Source organism: Alligator sinensis, unplaced genomic scaffold (genome assembly GCF_000455745.1).
Source record: "Alligator sinensis unplaced genomic scaffold, ASM45574v1 scaffold157_2, whole genome shotgun sequence".
Classification (NCBI taxonomy): Eukaryota; Metazoa; Chordata; order Crocodylia; family Alligatoridae; genus Alligator; species Alligator sinensis.
In genome coordinates this window covers 257,126-271,704 of record NW_005842107.1, presented here as the reverse complement: position 1 = coordinate 271,704, position 14,579 = coordinate 257,126, and the positions used below count along the sequence as shown (strand labels likewise).

The following is a 14,579-nucleotide window of genomic DNA, read 5'->3' as shown; positions in this document are numbered from 1 at the left end:
AATCTACATGCAGAGACAGATTTTTCTGACACTTTTCTGTGCCTCATCAGGGTCTGGAATCAATTTAAATATGGAGTCGTATAATAATAGGAAGCAGTACAGCAAATATTCTACCATCATGGTCATATAAACCCAAAGGGAATGAAAGAAGACAACAAACTATCTGTAAAGAATAATTTATTTTACCAAAATTAGCCATCTTTATTCCTGCCCACACAACTTCCTTAAATTAATTTGGCTTTTCTCAAAAAATGCAAGGCATTTGATTTTTTTAAAGGTTTGGCTCAATCACAAATTTGAATTTTCTACCTTCAAGCTGTGCTAGCCAGTTATGATTGTTCACCTACATGATGTAACCTTGTTTCTTTCTCCTGATTGGGTGAGCCTGCAAACAGTTCCACCGAGAAGACATATGATATGAATGTAACGTTTGATGTGGAGGAATATCTTGCCTGTCCCTTTCAAATTTGTTCACAGCTTTGTTCATGTGCACCATAGGAGCCCCTAGTTTGAGGGCTTGTGTGAGTGAAGAACAGGATTTATGGGGCTTTTTTGCACTTCGGTGAATTTTGGTCAAAAATCAAACACAGAAAAGAAGCCAAAATGAATTCAAGTAAGTGTGAGAAAGAATATTCAAATAGAAAGCTCCCAGGTATAAAGAGAAGAGGAAAACATTAATTCATCCACTTGCTGGTTATTTGTCTTCCATGTCTTTTTTTTAAATCTAGTTTCAAGCAATCTTTTAAACCTCAGGCTAAAACGTCTACTAAATATACATTTCTGCAAATGTTACAGGAAAACTCATGGAGTTGTATTATCTATAATATACAGTTTCTGTGCTAGGGTATGTACAAAAGAAGACATTTTAAAAGCTGGTTTAAATTACTTTAAAACGGTGGGAATGTCTTCATGAAGGCAGGTAAAAGTCCCGGTCTTCCTTTCTCCCTAAAGAAAAAGAATCACACACAAAAAAATGATATATATAAAAGAACATAGTCTCAAGAAGGGGGGGGGGGAACAAATCCACGGGTGTGTATTTCAGTGCCACTGGTGTATAGATAGGCCCTCAAAAGAACCACAATCCTCCCACAAGGTTCATAATTTAAACTGCCTAACAACATTTTTTTCAGAGATTAGGCAGTGTACTGAATGCTATCCATCAATCCTCCCTGCCCAAAGACTTGAGATGCTCAGTGTGGAGGGAACACAAAGTCCCAACGCATCTACTATGCAGCTGCTCCTTCTCTTCAGATCCTCATAAAGTTTGCTCCTCCCATGAGAAAGAGCAGTGGGACATTGGCCAACAGAGCCTCAACTCCCACCACTTCTTGCTGTTATCATAGCATGCCTGTGTAGCCTGTACAGATGCCCCACATCTTGCCTTGGCTACCTAGATTGGCAACACCTCCATACACACAAGAGGAATAGGAAATAGACACCGTGCCTCAGACAGCAAGCAAGCTCGACGGCTCTACAAAGTGATGCTCTCAGGCGCTCCTCACGGTACCTTGTGGATGCATACATCTCTCAACAGGATGCTGCAGAGGCGTTACAATGCCTTGGTCTGGCTTCTGGAAGGCTGAGAGTAGATTGTGTACTTTCCGAAACAATCTTTTGTGGACCCCTGGTGCAGTCTGGGAAACAACAGACCAAGAAATGTTATGACTTACAGCAACTCGGGAGACATTACATAGCTGCATAATTTGCACCAATGTAAAAATCCATAGGAAAGACCAGAGAAGCTAGTCTCAGCGCTGCCTGACAGACTTGTTCAACAGGCCCTTCAAGCTTAGCCCAACCTAGTGAGCTGTTCTCTCTCCTCTCCCTGTTCCAGGGACATTGCTATTTCAAATCTGCACATATGCTAATTAAGCTCATTTTCCTATCTGTTATTGCACCCCCCCTGCTGTCTTGCAGGGCAGCTGCATAGCCAATGTTCATGCCTAATATAACTCTATGCACTTCTGTGGGGCACTAGTGACACATTTGAACTGAAACACATATCAACATGGCCACTGCAGTTAGATGCAGCTATCAAGTGATGTGATGTGATGCGACGGAGGAAAAAGAGCTTTGGCCCACCAAGAGAACATACACGCTTCTTAGCAAAGCTCCCACATGCCTAGGTCCTGATTCAACATAGCTGGTGAGCGTGTCAGTCCAGTTTCCCAAGCTCTTAAGCCTTTCAGTGTTAGCAAGCACCATATTGGATTAATTGTAAAGTGGTTCTCGCTCCTGTGGCTGCCTAACACCAATAAGATGCTCTAGAGAACGTCTTGGAGCTTATGGTAATGCTCTTTGCACCAGCGAATATTGGCATGACTCCAGCCTGCTTGCAAGTGTTCTCATGAGTGATCTTTCCATGTATCCATCATCCATCCATCTGTCATGTCTTTAGCGTGGAAGACCCGACAAACTGTTACCTGGTTTACTGCGCTCACTTTGTCTACCTTTCTACTTTAATGTTTGCAAAAACCAAATCACAAAGTATCCTAGTCTTCAAGGGCTTTGAACTAGGACTCAAAAGCAGCTTTTAAATAATTCAGCACATCCCCTCACCAGTGTCTGCCATAGTCTAGAGCTCAGTATCCTGAAGAAAGGGCATTAGCAATGCCCACATTTGTGCTCTATTCAGCCAAGGACCCTGGTGACATTGGAAGGCATGCCCTGCCCCACCATTAGTCCCTTGCAGGAAAAGTCCTAGCTCCATTAAAAGCAATAGAGTGGGCCATTGACATCAACTCATCACCCAGACTCTGAATGTGCTGTAGTGTGCTTATGAACTGGCTTTAAAAAAAGAGGGATTGACACTTGGCTTTTTCATACCTAAAGTAATGAAGGCAAAAGAGAAAGGAGCACCAGCTGCCAGAGGAAAATGAAGAGGCCATAATGCTGTCACAAATAACTCAAAATCAGGCTGAACAGAGTGAGCGCCCCACAGTGCTCCTGGGTCCAGATCTGACCTATGAAAACTGTGAGGAGCCAGGCTGCCTTCCAAAGACCACAATCCCTGGGATACCCTGAGGTGCCCTAGAAACACCCCAGCTGCACTCCTTGTAGAGTGGGGGGAAAACCTCACTACCACCAAGCACATCAATTGCTCAGAAGATCATTTGATCTTCAGGCAGCACTAAACAGGCCTAGAGCAGCCCACGGCCACAAGGGAGTATCAAGCATCAACAATCAATGTGGCCTACAATTCACAGTAATTTTCACACCTAGTTACATTCTGCATCGAAGTACCAGCTGAGTGGTGGAGGTTAGCCGGGTAACTGGATAGCAGCAATTCTCAACCAAGGTGTCATGGCACGCTGAGGTGCCTTGAGATCATTTCAAGGGTGCTGCAGGGTGCCATGCAATGTTAGCACTGTTAGGTGTACAAATATCATTCACAAGATAAACACAGATACGTCAAAGAGGAATCCATAGTATTATAGGCATTCTCACCTACTGTAGTCCTTCTGAATTGTATGCAATAGCAGAATTCCTCTATTATTTTTCTGTAGTCAAAAATCAAGTGAAATTAAGAGCTGACATTTTATGAGGGGTGCCTTGAGTCTGAAAAGGTTCACAACCACTATTGTACAGTCTCACTGAGCTCAGAGAGCCTGTCAGGCCATGATGGATTTTACCCTACAGCCTCCAATATGAAAGTCAGTTAGTATCCCAGTTTCAAAATGAGATCCATTTGCTCATCTTGGCTAAGTACAGACAGTCAAAAAGCCCAAGGCTGAATTGATTCAATCTTTGCAAGTGAGCCTAAACTGTGTAGATTGAACTTATAAATAAGTGAATAGACATCCACTTTTGATTCTGGAAATGCAGCCACATCCCTGCAATGGCTCAGGCTAGAAGTCGGGGGTGCTAGAGCATGCGTCCATGCTCAGCTGGAGCAGATAGCTTGGGCCCAGGATAGCCCATTGACCCTGCAAGGTGGGGGGGATTGCGGGGTACAGTTTTCAGGGGAGGTACAAAGCATCCTGGGATGCTGGGGGACTGTGAGTTAGATTGAATCTGTCTTTCTGACCCAATAGTACATTCCCATAATGAGAAAACTCCAATGCAAGGATTAGGCATGACGCCTAAAGACTAATTCCTCTGTTCATGTTGCTACAGCAGGAAAAGCTGTGAATTACTTTTGGCTCCAGGGTCCAGTGCTAACTAACTTCAGAATGGGACTCAGGTTTCCAGTAAAAAATAAGCATATTAAACCATACTTTAAGTTTTGTAAACCAGTGTTCATTAATGTGCAAACTGAAATCTAATTATGAATTAAAATAGTCCCTCCATCCAGACAAAGAACAAGAACTTCAGAAAATAAATAAGAATTCATATTCACATGTCATGAACCTAAATCATTGTTATGATTTCAAATACTGCTATGCCACTCCGGGGTTACTAATTCCCTCAAAAGAGAAGTGAGGATAAATGTCATCTCAAATCTCAGCTATTATGTAGCTGGTTCATGCCAATGATAAACATATCTGTAGAGAAATTAAGTTAAAAATGAGTGTAAATTATAATGAACTGTTTGAATATTCCTGGTACTAATGGCATGTAGGATGGAGAAAACATTAGTACTGATTGTACCCATCAATATATAAAGCCACAATATTTCTTCCATTTAAAATGATGCAAATTAATGCACTGTTGCATTATGCAAGAGCTGAAGTGTAACAGAGAATGAATTTAGGACTTCAAGATTGTCAGTACTGGCACCTAGATACCCTAGTGATGGGCTTGCTTGAGATCGATCAAATTAAATGTGAATCAGGCAGTGAAGAAATGTGAATAATCAGGATTAATTGCACTACATCAATAACTGTACTCAACAGAATACAAGATTGTAGAAAAAAAAAATGGGAGAGCTACATACCTCAGCACTCCATGACCCTGTGTCTGTCTTGGACACTCTGTAGGTATAAACAAATCCTTTATACCTATAAAAGAATCAATGGGTATCTATTAGTTAATCCGACTGTCAGATTTAGTTGCAGTTGCTCTGTAATCTCAATGTTAGTTCATGTAACAATCTCCTTTTCTTAGCAATAAATGAATTCATCCCGTCTCCAGTATGAAATGCAAAATTATGACTCTGGTCAGAAGTTGGGTTTCATCCCACTGAAACCTGCTGCATTCAAAATAGTTTAGGGCACTGAGTTGATCCATCTGTGATTAAAAACTTATTTTTATATTAAAAATGAAATTGTGATACCTGTTCAACATTTTTATTTTTCCATCTGTGACCTGTAACACTCAGGCATGTACGTCAGACACACTTTCTACAGAACGGCTGCATGTCACTAGTAAATAGCAGGGCTGCTACATGCGGGGGGTTTTTTTAAATCGATCAAAAATGTTCCCAGAACCAATGCCACCTAATTTTTTTTTTTTTAATCAAAAACCACAGAAATCACAGCAAGTTACAGTTTGTCTAATTAGTTACTTTTTATTTCTTAATACCATCCTTTGAGCTTCCACGCAGGAAACACTGACACAGGAGTCCCCTGGACCTGATGAAGCTGGGAAACCTTCATCCATTTCAAATTTCACCTCCATTCAAGGGACAATAAGAATAGAGGTCACAGCCTAAGAGCTGTGAAAAAAAAAACTATTGCTACCCAGAGTTGGTCTTAGATCTCCTAGAAATCCAACACTGTAGAGATACCAAACTTTAAAGGTATGACTTGTGAGAAGAGACAGCTGCTAATGACCACTTGGACAGGTAAATTACTTACAGTGCAAACTTAGGGTCAGTGGTAATAGAATCAAATGGTTATGTTTAATACCCATGAAGTACAGGTGTAAATGCCTGCACACAATGTAGGCCCAGACATATTACATTTCAAAAAACGTAATTATGTGATAATCGCGCCATTTGTGATATTCATTATTTCTGCATCACACTATTCAGAGAGCAGCTGCATATTATATTTTTTCAAATTATGTGCAATGTTGTAGTAGTTACGACAAAACAACTGAAGTAATAAATGACCCAGGTGCTAGGGCTGTGGGAAGCTTCAGCCGCTGATTCGATTCGGCAAACTCGGCCCAATTCAGCGGCCGAATCTGTGAATCCAAATCGAATCAGGAGACCCTTTAATCTCCCTGCATTGAATTGGAACCCTCCAAATCGATTAGGAGAGATTCGAAGATTCGGACATAGACACAGCTTTAAATGTTTTTTCTACATACCTCAAAGTACCAGGCGGCTTGTGAATGCTGGGGTGGTGGGGCGGAGGGAGCATGCTATGGGAGCGTGGGGGTCCCCAGAGCACTCGATGGTGGACCTGGAAGTGGACCAGAAGCACTTCTGGTCCACTTCTGGGTCTGCCGCGGAGCACGCTGGGGACCCCCTCCCCACCCTCTGGCTCAGCAACTAGTCCCTGCTGAGTCTGGGGGGCACCCGGGGTTCCCCTGCAGCTGATTACTAACCTGGAAGTACTTCTGGTCCACTTCCAGGTCTGCCGCCGAGCACTCGGGGGGGCTCCCTATGCTCCTGTGGGGTGCTCCATCCACTGCACCATTGCAGTGTTCATGAGCCACACCTGGTACCTCGAGGTATGTAGAAAAAACATTTAAAGCTGTGTCTATGGCCGAATTGTTGATTCCGGGAATCATCATTGAATCTTCAGAATTGGATTCAGCTGAATCGAATCCAGACAGCGATCCGAATCAATGAATCCAATCTCTGCCTCCCCGATTCAGGCCAAATCCGAATCCGAATCAAATACGGCCTGTTTTGCACACCCCTACCAGGTACCATAGGAATGCAATGATTTATGCTCCACGTCACATGTCACCACTTCACCACTGCTGAATTTCTTCTTTCTGAAGTGCCAGAAATGTGTCTAATTACTGACAGTAACTACCTGACCAGCAGGTTGTTAACAGTTATCACAACATTCATCATCAGAGTGGTCTGATTCTGACTTGATAGCTTTAAGACCCACTGGACTCTCTCTTTGCACGAGTGTGAATGAGTATACAAGGTGAACGGGGACAGTTCACTTACTGGTGCAGAACCGTGATGCTCCATCAAAACCAATGGCACTGAAGCTGAAGTATCGGCCTATTGTTTCTATACAGAACTGCATGACTTATAGCACCCGTATCGCAAGCTTCCCATACTGATGCCTGCTCTCTCAGCCTAGAAGTCCTTGACTACTTCACAGTTTGCTCACACTGCTTCCTGCCATTATTTAAAAAAACAGTTCATGTTAAGAGCTCTTAAGTCTGGAATACCAGATGAATGGCTTTCCAAATGGTGCTTACCTTCTAGCCTTTCTGAATGCAAATGCTCTGCCTTGCCCACTGAAGTCACTGGGTTTTACCTTTGCCACAGTGCTCTGTTCCCCAGTAGCCACATGCAGTTCTTTATGAGAACGTCTTTGCTGTACATCATTCTCCTTTACTAGCTCAAAAATCATCTCACTGCTCTATTTACAAAGGGTTTGGGTAGTTTTGTTTTTTTTTAAGTTGTCTTTCTTCTTTCTAAAATGCATTCAGGTCTTACATTGATATAAAACAAGGCTTCATCATGATCACACATTCCTGAAGCTCGAGCTTTCCAAGTAGTCGCTTAGAACTACAAGTTCTCTGCAAAAACAACAGGCAACACGCTCCCTCCTATATACCAACGCCCCACTTCTCTCCCTCATCTAATTGTTATTAGCAGTTAATGCTCCAAGGTATTTAAAGTGTCTAACTTGTTTGTAACTGTGGCTATCGACCACTTGATCAGCTTGTCAAAGATTCTCTCATCATCAGCTAAAAACCACGCATTTGGCATTATCTCAAACCCCATTTTTTCTTGTTACATGCTTCAAGTCTCCAGTCCTCATTTGTATTATAGCTTTGGTCCTTGGTGTAGCAACCAAAACATCAGCATATCTACAGTAAGTTAAATATGGCCATTAAATCCACCCTATCCTTAACATTTTGGAATTACTATGTTGCTCTTTTCCTTTTCATACACTTATTAAACTGTGTTGATGTTAGTGCACCTATCTTCCTATTGCAATATAATGTTGAATTAATCCTCTCCTGTTTGTACTCTGCTTTTTGAACCACAATACACAGTTGTACTACATTAATATATTTTTCAAATGTTGAAGTCTTTCACTGCAGCCCAGAGGCTATGTCACTGAATATTATTATACACTTCCTCAATATCTAGAAAAGTGATATACATATCCTGCATTTATTCCCAATTTCCCTCCAGTAGAAGATGAAGTAAGGTATTTCAACTCCAGTGCCACTATTTTTCCAGCTCTATAGTCACAACTCGGTCTAGATAAAGACCTCAAAGACAGGGTTTTGCAAGTTGGAACAAAGCAGAAGATACCACAAGAGTCCTTCCATTCACTTTTATCCCCTCAACCTTTTATTGTTCCTCCAAAGTGGTTATTATCAACTTCTTCCACTCCTTTGGTATTTTTTCTAACATTAGTTTGTGATTTTTTTTAACTTAATTTCACAATTGTTAATCATTCAGCAGGCCCATTACCAAAAGCTGGTGCTGTACTGTTCAAAACCATTCACTGTGCTTTAAATCTCTTCAAAATTCAATTCTTCCACAAGGCTCAGCTTTCTGGAAAAACAGAGTTTCTATTTCCTGGCAAATACATGACCCCACGGATGGGAAGAAAGCTGGACAGTGCAAAGGAGAAAGGAGTGATTCACTGGTCCTCCGAGTTGGGGATTGGGCATAAGGTTATCTCCCTACCCCCATAAGCAACCCTCAAATAATCCTGAGAAAAGCACAATACAGATAAATAGCTTAGGATAAAAGAATAGAAAGCGGAAATATGGACTGCGTTCAGTGTATATGGTTTAGGAGCCCTCTAAAATACAACGAAGTAACCAGAGGGGTATTCTGTGCACACCGCACTACAGGAGACCAATGGCTGGGAACTGGGTCTGTTGTATGGTGGAAAAGAGACACGAAGGCATGAAATGGGAATGAATTGTGATGTTGAGTGGTACTGTTTGTGGCTTTGAACCCATCAGTGAATGAACTTGCTATCTAAGGATAAGAGGGAGATGACACAATATTGACCTCACTGGATGCATGCTCCACTGAAAAAATGGTTGATGGAATAAAAACCTGTCTGAACAAAGACCTTTTCCCATAAGACAACTTGCACAAGATCTTTTTTTTTTTTTAGCAAAATGAATTGCAGCTCTGCTGATCATTGCTTTCCTAACGCACGTGATCTTATCATAGCTTTCTGTTAAACAGCAAGGACACACTGCATTACCACTTGAAAGTACTTTCTCTTTTCAGCGTGAAAATAGCCCCATTCTGACAAACCAAGTTTCCCTCACAACCTGCCAGCTGTTTCAAACAATGTTTCATGACTTAACCTGCCTTGCCCTATGGGTACACAAGTACTAATTTTCTGACATTTAAGCTGGCTTAATTTTTTGAAGTCGATTTAACTGTCAGAGCGTATGTGGAGGAGTCACCCTAACTGCGGCACAAGATAATACACCTCCGAGGTATATTATCTAGAGTTGCAACCATTAAGTTAACTTAGCTCCCAAGATGGCTGCCACCATATCAAGGAGCTGTATGTGGGTATGCTCTGATGTGGCTTAATTTAAATTGACTTAGTTAAGTCACCTTATTTTAAGTTGACTTAATACATGTGTACACATGTAACTATGCAAAACAGTTCCCATCCAGTAAGTACCCACCCTCTCTTTTTTCCTATTAAACGGCAAAGATTCCCTATGCCTACACTCTGCCTACTCCTATAAAGCGCACAGAAAGCATGTTGCATCAGCCTTAGGCTCAGTGTACGAGGGGTTCCCCCTGTGGCACCATTAACTGCCAGCTTAGTTTTCTCCTGTGAAATCAACTCACATTGGAACAACTCTTAGTCTGACCAGACAAGCTCTTCTACATCCTGCTTCTAATACTATGCAACTTCATATGTAAAAGCAAATGAACTACATGCCAGGAGGCTAAACCTGAACTTCTTTCTTCTTACCCACTAGAGACTAGAATATAGATAAAGGGATGGAAAGAGAGAGCGCGCTTCAGATCCACGTTCCTATGGGGAACCTACATGGAAATGAATCATCCCAGTTTTTCCCTTGGAGGGGTAGCTCTCCCCAACCTGTGGAAGAACAGAGTTGCAGGATCCTCATGCCTCTGGCCACCTTCAGCCTGGTTCTGGCCCCCCTACCCTGCAGCTCTGACCCAACTCCCTAAAGGGACAGGTCCCTGTATTAGGGACAACTCAGTGAGCAGCTGCTCGCTGGGAGCCTTGTCTAGAATAATTCCCTAAGGGCAGAAAAGTTTTTCTGGGGTTGTTGAAGCCAACAATATGCTGCTAGCCCTGTCTCGGCTTGCCTCTTTGATCAACTTGAGTAGCCTTTGAGTTTCTGGGTTCAGAACGTGCCAAGTGAGAGGAGGTGGAGGGGCTTAGCACTTGGAGGCAATCCCGACAGGCTGCAGGCATGATCCAAGTGCCTTCTCTCCAACTTGCTCATGAGTTGGATTGGAAAAGAACTCTAGCTGCAAGTACTAGGAGCAAGATGGTCAACACCTCACTAGAGGCTTGAGATTTGGTCTCACCTCACATATTTCCCTTTTTTCCTAACAAGTTTCTGATAAAATCGACATAACAAAAAAGTCTCTTCTTCCTGCTAGAAAGACCTTTAGCAGTCTCTCTCTTGTGATACTATCATTAGGAAAACTCTCGAGGAGAAATAGTCAAGGGCCTGCTACAGGAAATTTACTTTGCTTTCTACAATAGGTTTTTGCCTTTATACCTCATTCCCCACAGAACTACAAAGGCATCTTCACAGCTGACACACACTAAGACAGCATTTGCCTACCTATTCTCACCACTTCTCCATTTTCCGTTCTGCTCAAACTTGTTAAAGCCACATTTGCTTTAACAGGTGAATAATTACAATCTTCTGCACTGTTGAAATAGCTGGAGGATATTAGCCGTATGCGGCAGTTTAAAAATTAACCGTGACATTTCAGCTACATGGTATGTTTTAAAATCATTTCCAAATGTTGTGTAGCTCAGTTGGAGAATTTCATTAAAATAATTTCTATTCATTTTCAGGGCCTAAATTGAACAGACAAAACAGAAAAGCAAAGTCAGCAAAAATTATATCAAAAGCTGATTTTTTTTTAATAGATCTCTTTCCAGACTTGAGAACACAGTATAAGGCCTGTTAATGGATAAATTAAAGCAGTCACACATATCACCTTGGCATTGAAGCATTCTTTTAGGTGGAGCTGGTATTTCTGAACATAGTTTATTTTACCTGACCTTCTGAGACCTTGCATTCAATTGGTCCTAACTTAGCTGAATTTTAACCATTCAAATTGAACTTTCCCATGAGGAACATCAGCATTAAGCTACAGATTTTGGGAAAATGTCAGCAAAATATGTTCAGTTGTTTCTGAGACTACTAAGGGAAAGCATATTGTTTTACTCATGCTACGAAACTTCTTGTGATATTTGTGAAGAAGCTTGTGCTTTGGACAAGGGTCTCAAATTTGTGGGGGGGACTGACATTAGTATCAAGCCTGTGCCTTATGCCAGCATGTTGTCCTGAGAAAAACCACCCAACTATGACAATGTTATAACACATTGTAAAACTGTAATGCATAGTGCTGTGTAGAGATGTTAGAATTTGGCAATTAATTTCTCCAAAGAGTCATTCTGTACTGGCTACACTCCAGCTCTGACTACATGGGCCAAGCAGGATTTTACCTGCCATTGCATCTCCTGCCTCCATAAGACTACTCTGGCACTGCACGCTAGAACATAGACCAGGTATACTCTTTTTCCTGTACCCTCACCACTCTTCCACGCTGACTCTCTGAACAGCTTGAAGGAGGAAATTGCTCAACTGGAACAAAGAAGAGTCAAGAGTTGACCTGTTGAAGGTACAGCAAAGGGAGTAATTTAGGTGAGACACTTAGAGAAGTGAAATTTGGATCAGGACCCACAAGAGACAGCGGGAACCAGAAGCCAGGGTTTGAGATTACGGGGTAGAGAAGGAGGAAATGATTGAATGGTGGGGTTGAGAGAGATTAGGAGTAGGATGAGGAACCTGGGTGGCAGGAGAGTAGAAGGAGACAAGGCTGGGACAATAAGACTGAAGGGGATGGCAGAGAGGGTTCGGGCATGATGGAAACAAGTCAGGAGAGTCTACAACAACTGAAGCAAATGTCATAAACAATGGAAAAATACGTGGCTGATCACCTCTAGCTGTGGTCCACACAGATGATGACACCCGATTATTGTCACTAGTCATCAATACCTTATGTGCCATTAGCTACAGAAACTGGCATGGTTTAACTGTACTTGTCCAAGGGGTCATTAGGCTTGGGTAGTCCTCCTGCTTTCTCTTGACTGTTACAGCAAATCTAACGATTCCAATAGTGCTGGTGACCACAGGGGCATCAAAATGACTCCAAATTGTTGAATTATTTTTTCAGTTTGTTTTGTAAAAAGCAAAGATCTGAGGAAATCGCATCCAAAACCCATCAGAAGGATGCAAAACCTGCAATAACAAGCACTCAACATTTTAGGAAATGTATGCGTGCTTTATGAAAGTCTTCAATGACATACTTGACACTTTCTCCGCTGAAACGCTCCCTCAGTGCACAGGGTGGACTGCGCTCTAGGAAAGAAGCAAGACTCTGTCAAGAATGAGACTGTTGCTTCTGGGACCTGCTGCCTCATTTGTCACAGAAGGTGGAAGGCACGTCCTGAATGAAACAGGGACTAGCAAGAAAAGAAAGGCTCATCTCACAGTTGAGGGAGCCGAACATTGCACTGGAAAACTGGATTCTGTCCCTGTCGCTGTTTCAGAGCTTCTAAGTGCTGCAAAGCAAATCACTTAGAGCAAACTTTTCATACACACCAATTACATTTAGTCATTTTCTAGCTTTCCCACCCAAGACCCCTGGCAGCTCAGGTCAAGGAGATCCATGCTTTGGACAGTTAAAGCATAATGCGAAATGCTCTGAGAAATCCTTCCCTAAGCATCCAGAACTACTGCAAACTTTAACCTTCCTCTCAGTCTCTCTCCCTCTCTATTCTCCACCTGTAAAGGGGGTTAATAATACCCATTCAGCTAAAAGGTGCATTGTGAAAATAAATTCATTCATACTTTCAAAGCACTCAAATGCTAGCAGAGAAGCCCATGAAGGTACTAACATCTTCAGAGTGGAGTCTGAATAGTGTGCAGTAAATAAGGCGTGGGGCCAGGCATTGAACAATAAGAACAAAGCAAAGCATTGAACACTGCTACACGAGGAGGGGTGTGGTGACTGAACAGTGACATGAGTTTAAGCCGGACTCGAGCCAGATCCAGCACTAATCAACCCAGTTGCAAATAGCTATCTGGTCATTTGAGAGTTAGATTATGGCAATGGACAGACATTCATTTGAAGCGCTCCAAATCCCACTCCCATATGGAGCATGACAGCTCTGTGCAGACATGTGGCCCTGTCTTCACAACACTTTATAATGGCCATGAAGGTATGCAGTGGCTATGCTCTCCAACCAGGGAGCTGAAGAGCAAGAATCTCTGCATGTTTCTATTTCCCAAAGACCGGTGAGCACACTCACTGGCTGTCCACCCTGCCCTCCCTGACCCCATCCCACATAGGATGAGTTGGGCAGCAGAGCACTGTGAGATGCCAGAGGGCAAAACTACCTCCTATTGCTCTCTGCTGAAGCATGCAAACGTTTCAGGAAGTGCTTCAAAATGAAGTATGCACAAGATGCTCCTCTTTTTTGAGGGTCATTTTTTAAGTACTTCTTCAGGCATGAACATCACCTTTGCTGCTCAGAGAACTTCAAAGGCACTTGGAGTGCTTCAAACAGCACGTCCATCCATGGCCTGTAACATAACCCAGATATTGTGGTTAATATGATGGGAAAGAATAGTGTAAATTAAATCCGAATAGAATCTCTCATGCCACTGCCATTGTCTCAAGAACTCCAGCTTTCGACTGGCTTTTAATTATGCTTTAAAGTTTGTGTACAGTATATTAATGGTTGGTTTCAGGAAACAGTTTGAAAGTAAAGGAAACAACTGCTCTGCTCACGTTCAAGTATTCACGTACGTTTTGAGCCTCAAAACGCAAGTGCTTGGGAGTATAAAGGAAACAACTGCCCACATTCAAGTATTCAACTAAGTTTTGAGGTCCAAAACACAAGTGCTAGGCTTAGCATTGACTTTACCAATTTATGTCTTTCCACAAGCAGAAACATCTTGCAAAGCCAAACAGAGCTTTTTGTGCTCACAATAGGCACAAGAGGTTTTGTCTCAAGGTCTGGTCCCACTGTTTAAGGAGTTGCTTTGAAAAAATCAGACCAATTATTATGTCCTACATTGACTTTATTGGGAAGAAGGTCTTTGCATGGGGTCTAAATGTCAAACAAAAATCCAAGACTGCTGCAAACAGAAGATGTTACTAGTTAAGAAGAAAAACCCCATAAAGAAAAACTTAGATTCAATAACAAAATTTCATGACACTAAATGCAATATCCAACTGGTTTAAATATTTGGGGGAGGGAGGGGAGGAG

General features: G+C 42.2%; 1 protein-coding gene across 1 annotated transcript in view; it reads right to left on the bottom strand.

Moving 5' to 3' along the window:
- Nucleotides 1-200: 200 nt before the first annotated feature.
- Nucleotides 201-14,579, bottom strand: part of SH2D1A (SH2 domain containing 1A) — a 19,020-nt gene continuing 4,641 nt past the window's right edge. Inside the window, exons 2-4 of the mRNA XM_006024533.2 lie at nucleotides 4,877-4,940; nucleotides 1,508-1,634; nucleotides 201-945 (exon numbers count right to left, since the gene is read on the bottom strand). Coding sequence (XP_006024595.1) covers nucleotides 908-945; nucleotides 1,508-1,634; nucleotides 4,877-4,940 — 229 coding nt within the window. The 3' untranslated portion in view covers nucleotides 201-907. The remainder of the gene's footprint in view (nucleotides 946-1,507; nucleotides 1,635-4,876; nucleotides 4,941-14,579) is intronic.